Raw genomic sequence first — 18,233 nt, 5'->3', positions numbered from 1 at the left:
ATGATTAAATAGAACAACAGACAAGCTTGGGGCAGAACGATCTACACATGTTGCATGAGTTCAAAGTGCCCATTTGTTTTTTTTTAAAATTGAAACTTTTAGAATTGAAACAAGTTAAAGAAGCTTTTGACCTGTAGATTCAAAGTATTTTAGTAGATTTGTTTGCAGCTTGACCATGGAACTCAAGTAACAAAGTTGTTGCTTATATTCATTTTAAGCAAGAGCTTAAAAAAAAGCTAGTTGCTGACAGGAATGCGTTAGATATGCAGTGCAAAAAAACAGGCATTTGGCCCAACCAGCCCATGCTGACAAGAGACCAGTAACATTTTAAAATATTAGTTTGAAGGTGGATTCAGAGTACTATTTCATTTTTCTTTTTTTAAAAACCCAGGGCAAGAAAAAGCCATTCATCCCATCCATCAGGGCAGTCCTTCCATGGCACTTGATTGAAATGGAAGGTAGAATAATCATGGTTCTGGAGTCAGTACTACAAGTTGAGGAATACACGTTAGTTCATTGTTCTGTTTCATTCAAGAATTCTGCACCATGAGGATAAATAGAAATGGTTTGGGCATCTGTTTGCATTTGGCATGCATAATACAGTTAACAACTGTACTTTTGGATTAAACTTAATTGGAATTTTTTTTTCTGAGGGTGACATTATTATAGCTTTTGTGAACTTTGAAACTCATGTTTTAATCTAGATTCTTAATCCCCTTGTCAAGAGCCCTGTAGGTGCTTAATGTGATTACTCCAAAACTGAAACGTGCATTATTTCAGCTAATGCTCAGAGTTTGGCTTAATGGTCATGCTGGTATTCAGTACTTGGTTTCTGAGTTTTATTACTTATGGATAGGTGATATTGATGCTGGCAATCACTGATCTTCAGAAGACCATTGGTGTGATAAAGCACCAACCACGGCTATAGTATGATCCAGAAGAATGTGACCAGCATTGCATTTACCACTGTGCTGTAATTCTGCCTGTTTATCCTACATTTCTATACAAGCGGTGACCTATTAAAAGTGTTAATTTGCAGAAAAATATATACTATGATCTCAGAAAATTAGTCTGAGTTTCTAACTGTAGAAATATTGAGTTTTGAAAAACTGCAGTAGCTAGATCCTACAATGGTGACTTCAGTCTAGAAAAGAGAAGTCAACCAGAGTTCCTGCTTCTGATGTGGGTGGGATTGTATTCAAATTGCATTGCCTCTATATAATCAAATTGTCCTCCATTATTCCTGGTTTTGTAATATAGTTATTCGGTTAAGTTACCGGGCAGCATCTAGCAAGAGTTTTCATCTTTGGGACAGAAAGGGTCATTTGGAACAGGCAAAAACATTTGTCTTATTCAGAATGAAAATTAAGATCTCTTTGTCTCAGAGGTTTAGCTAGTTAACTCAGAGATTTTAACTAGTTAAGACAGTGAGACAAACAGACCAGGAAGTTTCTCAGGTTAGATTCCTTGACCCAATCTGTTTGCTGAACTTGGTCAAGGCAGCAGTAGAGATGCTGCACTTAATCTTTTTTTGAAGGTGACGTGTTTCCACAGATCCTGCTCCACATCACTGTTCATCTATCAATCCCTTCTGGAATTTGGTTGTCTGGATCTCAGCTGAGGACAGGATTGGACTTGGCTGTGTTGTCATACAGTCCGATTACCAGCTGACACTGACTGGCTTACAAACACATAGAAACAAATTACTGCAGGATGCTGGAATCCATAGAAACATACAACCATAAATCAGCATATTTAGGAATGTGGCTAGGCGAAGATTGCTAGAAAATATTGGGAGCATGGAGCCTTTGGCTGTAGGCTATTTTCCTTCTAGTTTCCTATAAGTAAAATTAAAATGGCCAAAACATTTATTTATAAAGACAGTGAACTGTTTGGCTTTAAAATGTATCCTTCTATCCTCTGCAAATGATTGTGTGAACATTATTTCCCCATTGGATTGGGTCTATCATGGAATAATCAAGTGTAGTCAGTCAATTGAAATAAAAACAAAAATACCTGGAAAAACTCAGCAGGTCTGGCAGCATCTGTGGAGAGGAGCACAGTTAAAGTTTCGAGTCCACATGACTCTTCAACAGAACTAAGGAAAAATAGAAAAGGGGTGAAATATAAGCTGGTTTAAGGGGCGGGGGTGGGACAAGAAGAGCTGGATAGAGGGCCAGTGATAGATGGAGATAGCCAAAAGATGTCACAGACAAAATAATTGGAATAGTTATTTATGCTCAATTCCACTTAAGGTTTCATGGATATCTTTTCCTGGGAATCACTGATCTCATGGCTCAGCCTTTAAGTACTTTTTTTGTCCTGAACAACCCAATCACTGCAGAAATAATTGCAAGAATAAGAACATAGGAGTAGACTGATCTCAAATCTCGTAGCAATTTGGACAACATTTATCTTAAATCCCTGTTTAAATATAAGCATGCAGTTGGCTAAGTGTATTGATTACCCTTTTTCTGTAAGCAACCTTCAACCTTGGGGGTGGGGTGGGGGGGATGCATTGGGAAGGGAAAGGCAAATTTAGAGCCATAAAAAAAATGAACGGCTTTGATAGAGTAAATAAGGATAAATTTGTTTCCAGTGACGTAAGAGTTGGTAACAAGAGGGCACAGATTTAGCTGATTTGGTCAAAAAAAAAACGAGGCAACATAAGGAACATTGTTTTCCCCTGTGAGTTGTGATCTGGAATGCACTGCCTGAAAGGGTGCTGGAAGCAGATTAGGTGATAACCTTATGAGGAAACTGGAGGAACACTTAAAGGAAGCACTTTCAGGGCACTGGAAAAAGAGCCAGGGCAGTGGGACTGATTGGATAGTTCTGTCAAAGAGGTACAGATTTGATGAGCCTAATGGCAGCCTCCTGTATCAGTGATTCTGTGATAAGTAAGTGACATGATGGTCCCATTTGTGCCATTATGATGCACGTGTTTTTAATTCTATTGGTAAGAAAATTAGCACGTTAATGTTATATAATGTATGTAATCTGCAATGCATAACCTTTGGGTGGGGAATAATTAGATATTTTGGACTTGGAAGTTTTGCATTCAGAATTATTAAAGCAATCTGAGCATGCAACATAGCCCTAAATTAAAATCAAAATGATGCTTTAACTTTGCCAAATGCATTTACAAAAAAAAATTGAGATTCGTGATAGTCTTTACTATAATCTAGGTTTTGTTGAGTTGGTCATTTTCGACATATGCATTTGAAATGAGTAAAGACAAAGGATCTATTTCGAGATGAGCTTTTCTTCAGTACAAGTTTTTTTTTTCTCCCTGCTTCTAAGGCTGCAAGATGCAAAGGTAAAAAAAACATAATGGGAGTTATGTACAGGCCTCCGAACAGTAGTCAGGATGTGGGGCACAAGATACACCAGGAGATAGAAAAGGCGTGTAAGAAAGGCAAGGTTACAGTGATTATGGGGGATTTCAATATGCAGGTAGACTGGGGAAATCTGGTTGGTAGTGGATCCAAAGAAAAGGAATTTGTAGAATGTCTACAAGATGGCTTTTTGGAGCAGCTTGTGGTGGAGCCCACTAGGGAACAGGCAATTCTAGATTTAGTGATGTGTAATGAGGCAGATTTCATAAGGGAGCTTAAGGTGAAGGAACCCTTAGGAGGAAGTGACCATAATATGATAGAATTTACCCTGCAATTTGAGAGGAAAAAGCTGGAATCAGATGTAACGGTATTACAGTTGAATAAAGGCAACTACAGAGGCATGAGGGAGGAGCTGGCCAGAATTGACTGGGAGATGAGCCTAGCAGGAAAGACAGTGGAACAGCAATGGCAGGAGTTTCTGGGAGTAATTTGGGAGACACAGCAAAAATTCATCCCTAGGAAGAAGAAGCATACTAAAGGGAGGATGAGGCAACCATGGCTGACAAGGGAAGTCAGGGACAGCATAAAAGCTAAAGAGAAAGCATACAATGCGGCGAAGAGCAGTGGGAAACCAGGGGATTGGGAAGCCTACAAAGACCAACAGAGGACAACTAAAAAAGAAATAAGGAGGGAGAAGATTAAATATGAGGGTAAACTAGCCAGTAATATAAAAGAAGATTGCAAGAGTTTTTTTAAGATATATAAAGGGTAAGAGAGAGGCAAAAGTGGACATTGGGTCGATGGAAAATGACGCTGGAGAAGTAGTAGTGGGGAACAAAGAAATGGCGGAGGAACTGAATAGGTACTTTGCGTCAGTCTTCACGGTGGAAGACACGAGTAACATCCCCAAAGTTCAAGAGAGTTGGGGGGGCAGAGGTGAGTATGGTGGCCATTACCAAGGAAAAGGTGCTAGGAAAACTGAAAGGTCTGAAGGTGGATAAATCACCTGGACCAGATGGATTACACCCCAGAGTTCTGAAGGAGATAGCTGAAGAGATAGTGGAGGCGTTAGTGGTGTTCCTTCAGGAATCACTGGAGTCAGGGAGGGTCACAGAGGACTGGAAAATCGCTAATGTAACCCCCTGTTTAAGAAGGGAGTGAGGCAAAAGACGGGAAATTACAGGCCGATTAGCCTGACCTCAGTCGTTGGTAAGATTTTAGAGTCCATTATTAAGGATGAGATTTCAAAATACTTGGAAGTGCATGTTAAAATAGGGCAAAGTCAGCATGGTTTCATCAAGGGGAGGTCATGGCTGACAAATCTGTTAGAATTCTTTGAAGAGGTAACGAGTAGGTTAGACAAAAGAGAGCCAATGGATGTTATCTACTTGGACTTCCAGAAGGCCTTTGACAAGGTGCCGCACAAGAGGCTGCTCAGTAAGATAAGAGCCCATGGTGTTAGAGGCAAGGTACTAGCATGGATAGAAGATTGGCTGTCTGGCAGGAGGCAGAGAGTGGGGATAAGGGGGTCCTTCTCAGGATGGCAGCCGGTGGAGTTCCGCAGGGGTCAGTGTTGGGACCACAACTTTCCACTTTATACATTAATGATCTAGATGAAGGAACTGAGGGCATCCTGGCTAAGTTTGCAGATGATACAAAGATAGGTAGAGGGACAGGTAGTATTGAGGAGGTGTGGAGGTTGCAGAAGGATTTGGACAGGTTAGAAGAATGGGCAAAGAAGTGGTAGATGGAATACAGCGTGGGGAAGTGTGAGGTCATGCACTTTGGTAGGAAGAATAGAGGCATAGACTATTTTCTAAATGGGGACAGAATTCAGAAATCTGGAGTGCAAAGGGACTTGGGAGTCCTAGCCCAGGATTCTGTTAAGGTTAACTTGCAGGTTGAGTCGGTAGTTAGGAAGGCCAATGCAATGTTGGCATTTATTTCGAGAGGACTAGAATATAAAAGCAGGGATGTGCTGCTGAGGCTTTATAAGGCTCTGGTCAGACCATATTTAGAATATTGTGAGCAATTTTGGGCCCCGTATCGCAGGAAGGATGTGCTGGCCCTGGAGAGGGTCCAGAGGAGGTTCACGAGAACGATCCCAGGAATGAAAGACTTAACATATGAGGAACGTTTGAGGACTATGGGTCTATACTCGATGGAGTTTAGAAGGATATGGGGGGATCTGATTGAAACTTACAGAATACTGAAAGGGCTGGATAGAGTGGATGTGGGGAAGATGTTTCCATTAGTAGGAGAGACTAGGACCCGAGGGCACATCCTCAGAGTAAAGGGGAGACCTTTTAAACAGAGATGAGGAGAAACTTCTTTAGCCAGAGAGTGGTGAATCTATGGAATTCATTGCCACAGAAGGCTGTGGAGGCCAGGTCATTGAGTGTATTTAAGACCGGGATAGATAGGTTCTTGATTGGTAAGGGGATCAAAGGTTATGGGGAGAAGGCGGGAGAATGGGGTTGAGAAACTTATCAGCCATGATTGAATGGCAGAGGAGACTCGATGGACCGAATGGCCTAATTTCTGCTCCTGTGTCTTATGGTCTTATGTGGCTCCAAAGTTTATGATGATCTTCTAGTATATCACTCAGGTGACTTTCGTTTCACCCTCAGAAGTGAGTAAACAAGCTACTTGAAGTGGAACACGCCCAATCCAGACTCTGTCATCCAAAATTCAGATGTGCACTTTGTAGAGCAGGAACTCTCATTTGTTCAGTTCCTTTTCTGCTGCGTTTTTCCAGTTTAGATCAGTTTAACAGAGAACACGAGATTGAAAAAAAAATGGTTTTCTTTGGAAATGAAGTTCAATTTCCATTTTCAATTCAGCTACAGTTTTTATTGAATATCTAAATACTTAACAGTTTAATTGAACAATTTTTAAAAATGTACAGTTCTGTTACAATTTTGCATACACACTATAATGTCATCTTGTTAATCATAGGTTTACAAGATACTTGTGAAAAATCATCTAGATGAGAACTGGGTGGTTTTTAGGCGATATACAGACTTTTCACGCCTGAATGACAAGGTTTGTAATATTTTATTCCTCAAATCGGTAGACTAATAGAAAAACTATTTTGAAGTAGCACTAAAAACATAAACAACATTGCAAGTTCAGATTTAATGTAAACATGGAGATGAAATATTTCTGCATATGTGCATACTCTCAAAATTGTATTTCTCACCTACAAAACATTTATTTCATCCTGAATAGATGGCATATGAAATACCTGGGTACATGTCAAAGAAAAATCCTAAAATGCAAACTTTGTCTTGAAGCTGTGCTAGTGAGGTTCTTTTTTTCTATATAAAGATTCAAATATTGATAGCTCTTTAGGTAAATACACCGTCTGGTATGTTACTGAGCCATACAAACCAGGGTAAGCCTGCATCTAATTCCTTATTCTGATGAGTTGAGTTATAGGGGCATTATGATTTGCATTGCAACAAGTCACCATCCTCAGGAAGGAAAGGAGAAAAATGTTTCTAATTTTTGCTTGTACAACTGAACTATAATGTAGTGATACTGTCCTTTTTATATGTGATCAAGTCGACAGGATTGTTGCATCACAGACAAGCTGAGAAGGGAAGAAAGAATAACTGCCCTCGACATCAAGGCACTTTTCAACAGAATATAGCACTTTGGATACCTAGAAAAAATGAGGTCAATGGGTGTCATAAAAAACAATTTATTAGCTGGAGTCATACCTGCCACAAAGGCAGATTGTTGTGGTTTTCAGAGACTATTACATCCCAAGGCATCACTGCAGAAGTTCCTTTTATCCTTGGTACAAAAATCTTTACTAATTTTTGGCAGAGGGAAGGTCATTGCTGAAATAATTAGAGTGAGGCTGTTTATTGATTCTACTATGTTCAGCTCCATTCACAATTTGATAAAGAAACAACCTGCCCTAGCCTACAGCAGGACCTGGATAGCATCTAGGATTGGACTAACAAGTGGCAGATTGCATTCACACTACAAAAATTGCAGATGATAGTGCTGAGAACCCCACCTTGTGATTTGGGGGGACAGGGGAGGTGATCAGCACCATTGACATGAAGTTTAACTGTACCAGCTGTATCCACATTGGTTACAGGAACACCCAGAGCTGGATTATACTTGGCTCACCATTTGCACTTCAAAGCCTGTTAGTCATCTACAACATTCAGGTCAGGAATAATGGAATAACTACCACTAAATTGGATGAGTGTTGCTATAACATTCAAGAAACTAAGCATTATGCAAGACAGAGCGGTTTATTTTATGGGTGCCACTGCACTCTGGCTACAGTATCTATAATCTAGAGGGTGCAACACAGCAAAACTCAGTTACTTCCCTCTCCTGCGCACCCTCTATCACCAAGAACAAGACTGGCACTGTCATTGGATCATAATCTCCTTCAGTTTTGACTAGTATGTAAATGATATTCCCACATCATTAATGGCTCAATAGCCTGAAATTCTCTTCCCAATGCTACTTTGGGAGTGCCATTACAATCAGAGCTGCATGGAACACCTGGAATGTAGGATTAATCTCAACCTGGGAGAGGAGTACTTGCGTTTCCAGTCTGTCCCTGTGCACGGTTCACAATTGTGACTGTATATTGTTGTTCGTAGGTGACCTGAGGGAATGTAATGAATACAGAAACATCCATGTTACCCAGGATTGTGTTGCAGCCAACACATTCCTTGATCCAACTGTGATTCTTCTGCCCTTGGTCTTGATGTAATCAGTTCTGTGATTCTGGGGATTACATTGCTCTTAGAAAGTTACTCTGTTTTTAAAGATAAATTCTTTTTCAACTGTTTACAAAAGGTATTGCAAGATATATATTTAATGCTGGTTGCATCCTGAAATCTGAAATTACTAGTGATAGAGCTGTTAAATAGCTTCATGTGAAATTATTTTAATGGATATGTTTTACAGTTAACATGGCTAAACATAAATATTCAGATATTTAATGCTTCATTGGATATGTTAGCATATTTTACAAGCCCCAGACATGAGAAGCAGTGCAAGGAAAGTGCTTAATGTGCAGTCGAACCACGAAGTCGGTAATGCAGGGTTTGTGTTTAAGATTTTTTTTCTATTCGTTCACGGGATGTGACGCTGCTGGCTAGGCCATCATTTGTTGCCCATCCCTAATTGCCCTTGAGAAGGCGGTGGTGAGCTGCCACCTTGAACTGCTGCAGTCCATGTGTTGTAGGAACACCCACAGTGCTGTTGGGAAGGGAGTTCCAGGATTTTGACCCAGCAGCAGTAAAGGAACGGTGATGTAGTTCCAAGTCAGGATGGTGCATGACTTGGAAGGTGACCTTTCAGGTGGTACTGTTCCTATGAGTCTGCTGCCCTTGTCCTTTTAGGTGGTAGAGGTTGTCAGTTTGGAAGGTGCTATCAAAGGAGCCTTGGTGAGTTGCTGTATGTATATTGTGGATGGTACACACTGCTGCCACTGTGCGACAGTGGTGGAGGTAGTGAATGTTGAAGGTGGTGGATGGGGCGACGATCAAGCGGGCTGCTTTGTTCTGGATGGTATCGAGCTTCCTGAGTGTTGTGGGAACTGCACTCATCCAGGCAAGTGGGGAGTATTCCATCACACTCATGACTTGTACCTTGTAGATGTTGGACAGGCTTGGGGAGTCAGGAGGCAGAATTCCCAGCCTCCTCCTCTTGTAGCCAAAATATTTATATGGCTTCTCTAGTTAAGTTTCTGGTCAATGGTAATCTCAGGATGTTGATAGCTGGGGTTTCCGTGATGGTAATGTCAAGGAGAGATTGTTGGAGATGAGACACTTTCAGGAAGAGGAGTGAAGAGTCGGACCTGCGGAAGATACTCAGAGCGGGGAGAAGAGCTTCTGATAGTTCAGGAGTGTGCTGAGTTTGGGAAGAAAAAGTGAATGGTGATGTCACAGGAAAGCTGTAAGTTGATTGGCTGGCTAGGAAGTAACTGCTCTTAGGGAGGGTGTGGAAATTGCTGGAAATTAGAAAACATAAAGTTTTAAATAATTGTTAAATAGCTGGAGCATGTTAAATAGTAGTTGGATTTATCAGTACTGGTAAGGTTTATCACAGTTGTAAGGTTTATTAAGTTAAGACTGAGTAAAATAAAATAAAGTTGATACAAGTAAACCAAAATCAAATAACTTTACTTCACTTAGGTTAACTTTAAGACATGGTAAGGCAGCTCGGTTGCATGAAATGGGTGTCCTGTAGTATGTGGGAAATCGTGGGCGCTACCAGTGACCTAGGCAACTACATGTGCAGGAAGTATCACCAGCTGCAGAAACTCCAGGTTTCGGAGCTTGAGCAGCAGCTGGAGTCACTGCGGCACATTCACAAGGCTGAGAGCTACGTGGATAGCACATTCAGAGACGTGGTCACCCCGCAGGCTAAGAACATGGAGGCAGAAAGGGAATGTGTGACAGCCAGGCAGCCCAAGAGAGGCTGGCGATAGTGCAGAAGTCTCCTGAGGTCCAGCTCGCTAATCAGTTTTCCATTTTGGATACTGGTGAAGGCATTGGTTTCTCGGAAGAGTTCAGACAGAACCAACTTCATGGCGCCATAGGTGGCTCAGCTGTACAGGAGGGGAGGAAGAAGAAAGAAAGAGCAGGAGTGATAGGGGATTCATTAGTTAGGAGAACAGACAGATACTTCTGTGGTCTCAGACGTGATTCCAGGATAGCATGTTGCCTCCCTGATGCCAGGGTCATGGATATCACCAAGCTGCTACAGAGCATTCTGGAGGGTGAGGGTGTGCAGCCAGAGATTGTGGTCCACATTAGTACCAATGGTATTGGCAGAAAAGGGGATGAGGTCCTGCAGGCTGAGTTTAGGGAGTTAGGAAAGAGATTAATGAGTAGGACTTCAAAGGTAGTTATCTCCAGATTACTCCCAAGGCCATGTGCTCATGAGTATAGAAATAGGAGAATACACCAGATGCATGTGTGGCTAGAAGGTTGATGCAGGAGGGAAGGCTTCAGATTTCTAGGGCATTGGAACCGGTTCTGGGGAAGGTAGAATCTGTACACCTGAACAGAACCGGGAAAATGTTCTTGCCGAAAGATTTGCTAGTGTTGGGGAAGGTTTAAGCTAGATTGGCAGGCGGATGGGAACCTGAGGGCAGATTCTGATAGGACACATTCAGAGCAGGGAGCAGGAGACAAAATTAGTGAGTGACTCTGCAAGACAGAAGAAGCAAAGGTTAAAAAGTGTGCAGCACAGGAATTTGGCAGTGTTAAAAGGTATATATTTAAAATGCAAATTTATAGCAAACAAAGCTGATGAATGAGGGCACAGATACATGGCCGCATGATATCATGGCTATAATGGAAACTTGGCTTAAAGAGGGGCAAAATTGGCAGCTCAACATCCCTGGACGTAGGATGTTCAGACAGGATAGAGAGGGGCCTAGAAAACGTGGGGGTTTATTGATTAAACTATAGCTGTGAGGAGAGATTATATACTAAATAGATCATCAAATGAGGCCATATGGGTTGAGAAATAAAAAAGGGGCAGCAACACTACTCGGAGTGTACTATAGATCCCCAAATAGTGGGTGGACAATAGAAAAGCAAATATGTAGGCAAATTTAAAGATAAGGGGTCGCTCATTTAAGTCATAGAGGAGACATTTTTTCTGAGGATTGAGAGTCTTTGGAACTCTCTTCCTCAAAAGGCGGTGGAAGCAGAGTCTGAATATTTTTAAGACAGAGCTAGATTGATTCTTGATTAACAAGGGGGTGAAAGGTTATTGGGGGAGGCAGGAATGTGGGTTTGAGGTTACCTTCAGATCAGCCATGATCTCATTGAGTGGCAGAGCAGGCTCGAGGGGCCGAGTGGCCTACTCCTTCTAATTTGTATGTGTGAGTGCAAAAACAACAGGGCAGTAATAGTTGGGGACTTCAACTACCCTAATATCAACTGGGGTATGACCAGTGTGAAGGGCACAAAATTCTTAAATTGCATTCAAGAGAACTCTTTTTAGCCAGCATGTAACAAGCCCAATGAGGGGGAGCACAATTCTAGATTTAGTCTTAAGAAATGAAGCAGAGCAAGTGGATGAAGTAGCAGTAGGGGACCATTTTGGAGATAGTGACCATAATGTGGTTAGATTTAGCATAATTATGGAAAAGGATAAAGATAGAACAGGAGTAAAAGTTCTAAATTGGGGAAAGACAAATTTTATGAAGCCAAGAGTTGATTTGGCAAAAGTGGACTGGTTACAGCTACTTGGAGGGAAATTAGGGTCAGTCCAGTGAGCGGCATTTATAAGTGAGATTCTAAGGGCACTGTTTAGACATGTCCCCACAAAGAAAAAGGGTGGTACTGCCAAATCTAGAGCCCCCTGGCTATCTAGAAGCATAGAGGGTAAGACAAAGCAGAAAAAGAGAACTAATGACAGTCACAAAAAAACTTCTAAATGTTAGAAAGCCTAGAGGAGTATAGAAAATACAGGGGTGAAGTAAATAATGAAATTGGAAAAGCAAGGAGAGGATATGAAAAAATATTGACAGATAAAATCAAGGAAAAACCCAAAGATGTTTCATCAGTACATTAAAAGCAAGAGGATAACTAAGGAAAGGGGAGGGCTTATCAGGGATGTACAAAGTAACTTGTGCATTGAGACAGAAGATGTGGACAGGGTTCTTGATGATCACTTTGTCTTCACAAAGAAAAGGGATGATGCAGATATTCTAGTTAATAACAAGTGTGAAATATTAAACGCAATAAGCAAAACGAAAGACTAAGTACTGGAAGGACTGACATCCTTGAAGGTGGATAAATCACTGGCGCTGGATGGATTGTATCCCAGGCTGTTAAAGGAAGCCAGGGAGGAAATAGATGCCCTGAGGATCATTTTTCAATCCTCACTAAAGACAGGCGAGGTGCCAGAGGATTGGAGGTCTGCGAATGTTGTACCATTGTTTAAAAAGGGTACGAGGGATAGGCCAAATAACCATAGGATGGTCAGTCTGACTTCAGTGATGGGCAAATTATTAGAATGAATTCTGAGAGCCAGGGTAAACTGTCACTTAAGAAAGGTACAGATTAATCGGGGATAGTCAGCATGGTTTTGTTAAGCGAAAGTCGCGTCTTATTAACTTAATTGAATTTTTTGAGGAAGTAGCGAGGAGGATTGAGGACAATGCAGTGGATGTGGTCTACATGGATTTTAGTAAGGAATTTGACAAGGTCTCCCATGGTAGACTGGTCATAAAAGTAAAAGCCCATGGGATACAGGGGAACATGGTGGGTTATCCAAAATTGGCTCGGTGACAAAGGGTAATGATCGATGGATGTTTTAGCGAATGGAAAGTGGTTTCCAGTGGCATTCCACAGGGCTCAGTGTTTGTGGTATATATTAGTGATTTGGACTTAAATGTGGGAGGCATGATTGGGAAATTTGCAGATGACACAAAAATTGACCCTATAGTTGATAGTGAAGAGAATAGCTGTGGACTGATATCAATGGTTTGGTTCATTGGGCGAAAAGTGGCAAATGGAATTCAATTTGGAGAAGTGTGAGGTTATGCATTTTGGGAGGGCAAACAACGCAAGGGAATACTCAATAAACGGGAGGATATTGAGAGGGGTAGAGGAAGTGAGAGACCTTGATGTGCATGTCCAGGGATCCCTGAAGGTGGCAGGACAGTTAGATAAGATGGTAGAAAAGGCATATGGAATGCTCTTCTTTATGGCATGAGGTATAGAATACAAAAGCAGGGATTAATGTTGGAACTGTATTAAATGCTGGTTAGGCCAAAGCTGGAGTTTTGCATATAGTTCTGGTCACCACATTACAGGAAGGACATGATTGCTGTGGAGAGAGTATGCAAGAGATTTACAAGAATGATGCCAGGGCTCGAAAATTTCAGCCATGAGAAAAGATTAGGTAGGCTAGGGTTGTTTCTCCTAGAACAAAGGAGGCTGAGTGGTGACTTGATTGAGGTATACAAAATTGAGGGACTTAGATAGAGTTGACAGAGAAGACTTGTTTCCCCTAGCAGAGAGGTCAGTTACCAGGGGGCACAGATTTAAGGTATTGGTAGAAGGATTAGAGGGGATATTAGGGAAAACTTTTACACCCAGTTGGTTTGGGGGAGACGGTGGGGTAGGTGTCTGGAATTTGCTGCCTGCATTAGTGGTGAAGGCAGAAACCCTAATCCCCTAATCTCATTTAAACAGTACCTGGATCTGCACCTTTAGTGTTGTAACTTGCGAGGCTACGGACTGGGTACTGGAAGGTGGGATTGGCGTGGGCGGCTAGTTTTTTTCAGCTGTACACGATGGGCTGAACGGTTTCTTTCTGTGCCGTAACTTTTCTGTGCTTCTATGGTCATTGCCCAGCACTTGTGTGGTGTGAATGTTAATTGCCACTTATCAGCCTGAGCCTGAATATTGTCCAGGTTGTGCTGCATATGGACACGGACTGCTTCAGCATCTGAGGAGTCGCGGAATGGTGCTGAACATCGTGCAGTCATCGCTCTGACCTTTATGATGGAGGGAAGGTCATTGATGAAACAGTTGAAAATGGTTGGGCCTAGGGCACTAACCTGAGGAACTCCTGCAGCAATGTCCCAGGACTGAGATAATTGACCTCCAACAATTGCAATCATCTTCCTTTGTGCTATGTATGACTCCAACCGTGGAGTTTTCCCTCTGATTTCCATTGACTTCAATTTTGCTGGGGCTTCTTGACGCCACACTCGGTCAAATGCTGCCTTGATGTCAAGATCAGTCTCTCTCACCTCACCTCAGGAGTTCAGCTCTTTTGTCTATATTTGGACCAAGGCTGTAATGAAGTCAGGAGTTGAGTGGCCCTGGCAGAACCCAAACTGAGCATCAGTGAGCAGGTTATTGCTGAGTAAATGCTGCTCGATAGCACTGTTAATGATATTTTCCATCACTTTGCTGATACAATGCAATAAGTGCTTTTTATCAAACTAGGCTGTATATTTACCCACTGAGCTAGATGAACAGGGATGGGCAATAAACGTGACCTTGCCAGCATTGCCCACCCGCTGGAAAGAAATATTTTTCAAGTCAGATGATCGTATTAATGATGCACTAAAGTTTTTTGTGCCCTAGATTTTCAAAATTATCCTCTAGGCCAAAGGAAATAAATTGTTTCCTTGCAAATGATCAGGAAGGCAAATGGAATGTTGTTGTCTATTGCAAGGGGAATGGAATATAAAAGTAGGGAAGTTTTGCTACAATTGTACAAGGAGTTGGTGAGACCACACCTGGATACAGTTTTGGTCGTCTTACTTGAGAAAGGATATAATAACATTAGAAGCAGTTCAGAGAAGATTCACTTGACTGATTCCTGGGATGAAGGGCTTATTTTATGAGGAAAGGTTGGACAGGTTGGGCCTGCATCCATCAGAGTTTAGAGGAATGAGAGAGGATCTTATTGAAACCTATAAGATCCCAAGGGGAATTTACAGGGTGGACGCTGAGAGGATGCTTCCCTTTTTTCACTCTTTAATGGGATGTGGGCATTGTTGGCTCAGCCAGCATTCATTGTCCATCTCTAATTGCCCTTGAGAAGCTGGTGGTGAACCACCTTCTTGAACTGCTTCGTTCCGTATGGTGTAGGTACACCCATGGTGCTGTTAGGAAGTGAGTTCCAGGATTTTGACCCAACAACCGTGATAGAGACTAGCTCTAGGGGAACACAGTTTAAAAATAAGGGGTCTCCCATTTAAGATGAAAGTGAAGAGAAATCTTTTTCCGAGCGCCGTTGGTCTTTGGAATTCTCTTCTCCAGAAAGCACATGGACTGCAGCAGTTCAAGAAGGCAGTTCATCACCACCTTGTCGAGGGCATTTAGAGATGAGCAATAAATGCTGGCCTAGCCAACGATTCCCACATCCCATGAATGAATTAAAAACAGCAGCGGAGGCAGGGTCATTGAATACTTTTAAGGCCAAGTTAGATAGATTCTTGATTGACAAGGGAGTTGAAGGGTATGGGGGTATGCAGGAAAATGGAGTTAGGGCCACAATCAGATCAGCCATGATCTTATCAAATGGCTCCTCCTAATTTGTATGTTTGTATTAATGGCTTCTTTTGACTACATTTCTAATTTTATTAAGTGATGTGACCTTACTCTTTATCTGGCTCTAATTTGGAAGTTAATTTCAATTGTTAATACCTTTAACAAAATTACAAGTTAAATAAAGATTGAAATGTAATGCTAAGCGCCACAGTATTTGGTTTTATTATGAATCAAATTGCTTTAAACCAGAATTATCAATTTGACAATTTCATCGTTTAGTAGAAAGTATTATGGAGTAGTTTCACTCATTAGAACAAAGTTATCCCTTCTCAAGAGATTATCTTGTTTATAAGTAGAAGTTTTAATGATAGAAATCTATAAAAGTCAGCTTGTGTAATGAAAAAAGACGTTTTTTTGTTTAAGGTACATTACATTACGTGCTTAGATGTTGCTATTTGTGCAATGAGTTATATTTGTATCCATATAACTTGGATTAAAGAATAAAGTTCATAATATTTATATATTCATACCATCCTTACATTTTAGGATTTCATTTTTTGGGCGTGCATGGATGCAGATTTTAGATTCGCTTTAGATCTTATATGACCAAGAAATGTAAGGCTGTTCTACTAGCAAGGATATGTTGCTGCCAATAAATTCCATTTCAACCAATAAAACAAAAACTAACATTCTTTAAATTTCTTCCAGCTGAAGGAGATGTTTCCTGGCTTTCGTCTTGCACTTCCCCCCAAACGTTGGTTCAAGGATAATTATGACCCTAACTTTCTAGAAGACCGACAATTAGGACTGCAGGCATTTCTGCAAAATCTTGTAGCGCACAAAGATATTGCCAACAGGTATGTAAGCTTTCCATGCATCATGCCTGATGTGTATAACTTGTCCTACATTACAACAGTGACTACATTGAAAAAATTGTTGGCTTTAAAGCACTTTAGGGTGTTCTGAGGTTTTGAAAGGTGATAAGGAAATGCAAGTTTTTTTTTATAATAGTTAATTGGGAATTGCTTTAACAGAGCCATTGGCTAGCACAAACCTTTCATTCTTCATAGAACAATGATTGGGCAAAAGAAATATTTTAACTACTCAGTGGTTTAATTTAGTATTGTTTCGAAAACCTATCCGCAATCCAGCTATTTTAGTATTAAATGGTTTCAAAAGACCATCAATAGGAATGCTTATGACAGCTGAGCGCAATAAAAAGAGCCAAGAGACCAGGTTTAGCAGGTAGTCCTACCAGATACAATACCAGTCTTGCAAAGCAATATTTTAAGATGCCCAGGACCACTTGGAAGTGCAAACATACGAACATGATGGGCAGGATAGACCAGCTGGCCCATCAAGCCTGCCCCACACCATGTTGGCTGGACTATCATAGCTAAAGTCTTCTTCCCGCCCTAGCAGCCATATTATTCCTTATTATGCAAAAAAAACAGGGAATGGGGTAAAAATACTCTGTGAAATTCCTCCCTAACTAATACAGATAATCAAAACCTAGCGATCACATGAATCAAAAGACTCTTGCTTTCTATATAATGCAATTTCTGCCCCAGGTGGGAACTGGTCCATTTTGAAGATATACACCCTGAGCCAGCAATGCATTCTAGAGTTGCTGCATTTCTAGGAAGAATAACTGCCTAGCATCCAGTCTATTCTTGTTCATACATAGTTAAAACTTATGTCATCTGGTCCCCTCAATCTGTTAAACTGGAATAATCAATTGCGATAAGTTTTTGATTTTAATATTATAAATTATCTTCCATTCCTACCCCACAGTCCTCATTTTAAAAAAATAGCTGTTTGGACAGTGGAGCTCTGAATGTGTATTCAAGAACATTTGCAAGGCTGGTTTGATGCTGAGTTTATTGATAACAGCGAATTGGCAACACTGATAGGCTTTTTTATTAGTTTGTTGTGATTAAACAGTTACAGATTGGTTTTGTTTTCTTGAAGTAGGTATTTACTGAGTAATCAGAAGATTAATTTCTTCCACTTTGTCACCAGGAAAATATAACTGAAGATGCCTTCCTGTAGTAGGACCATTCTTTTATAAGATTCTCTCCCAAAAATATTCTACAGACACGTATCTGTGTTTTTGAAGGGAACAACAATTCCCTTAAATAATACTAATATGAATATTTACCCCCATGAATGCAGCAGTGTTTGGAGCCTGATGAGCCTGGCATAATAAACACGCATGGCATGTTCTGGTAGTTTATTATAAACCCAGTGCCAATGTTGCTTGTATCGCCATAGTATTTGATTCAAGTTCTAACAGAGGCTAACATTTTAATTTGAGTTTAGCCGCTTTTTGTTTAGTTATAGCATTTTTATCTGTTGTGACAAAATTGAGGCAACCTTAGTTTTCTTTCAGCCCTAAGAATATTTCAGGTCCAGTTATAAGGTATGAATGCAACTCACTTTTGCATTCTGTACTTGCCAAAGAAAGTTTATGGAAATGGAAATGAGATGCTTTGCAGTAAATTAACTTGCACTAAGCTATAAATATGGTTTTAAGTAGATCGATATACTTGCAATTTTATGTGATTCCTTAATTGTTTGCTCATGTGATATTCTAAGTAAGTAGAAATGTTAACATTTCTGCATGTGTTCTTAATGGCTAAACATAAATTGGAATTTTTGATGAACTTCAGAATGAAAAAAGTAATTTGTGCTAAGAAAGCAAAGTTGTACAGAATGTCAACTCCATTGAAATGGAGAATATCAAGAGGGAAAAATGGCAATACTAAGTGAAAATGTAAATGAAAGTCATTTTTGATGAAACAGCATTTAAGAGGAGTCCATTTGAAGAAATTGGGCTCTCAATATTCCTTTTGAGGTTACCATTCCGTTTAAATTA

At 40.7% G+C, this 18,233-nt stretch overlaps 1 protein-coding gene across 4 annotated transcripts in view; it reads left to right on the top strand.

Annotated features, from left to right (window-relative positions):
- The window catches only part of snx16 (sorting nexin 16), a 51,158-nt gene that overhangs the window by 19,786 nt on the left and 13,139 nt on the right, over positions 1–18,233 (top strand). For all 4 annotated transcript variants that reach the window (XM_078540663.1, XM_078540660.1, XM_078540661.1 and 1 more), the window contains 2 exons: positions 6,297–6,383; positions 16,064–16,212. In XM_078540663.1, coding sequence (XP_078396789.1) covers positions 6,297–6,383; positions 16,064–16,212 — 236 coding nt within the window. The remainder of the gene's footprint in view (positions 1–6,296; positions 6,384–16,063; positions 16,213–18,233) is intronic.

The sequence above is a fragment of the Cetorhinus maximus genome, chromosome 4, assembly GCF_964194155.1.
Source record: "Cetorhinus maximus chromosome 4, sCetMax3.hap1.1, whole genome shotgun sequence".
Taxonomy (NCBI): domain Eukaryota; kingdom Metazoa; phylum Chordata; class Chondrichthyes; order Lamniformes; family Cetorhinidae; genus Cetorhinus; species Cetorhinus maximus.
The sequence above is the reverse complement of the archived record's forward strand: the minus strand, read 5'-3'. Positions and strand labels throughout refer to the sequence as shown.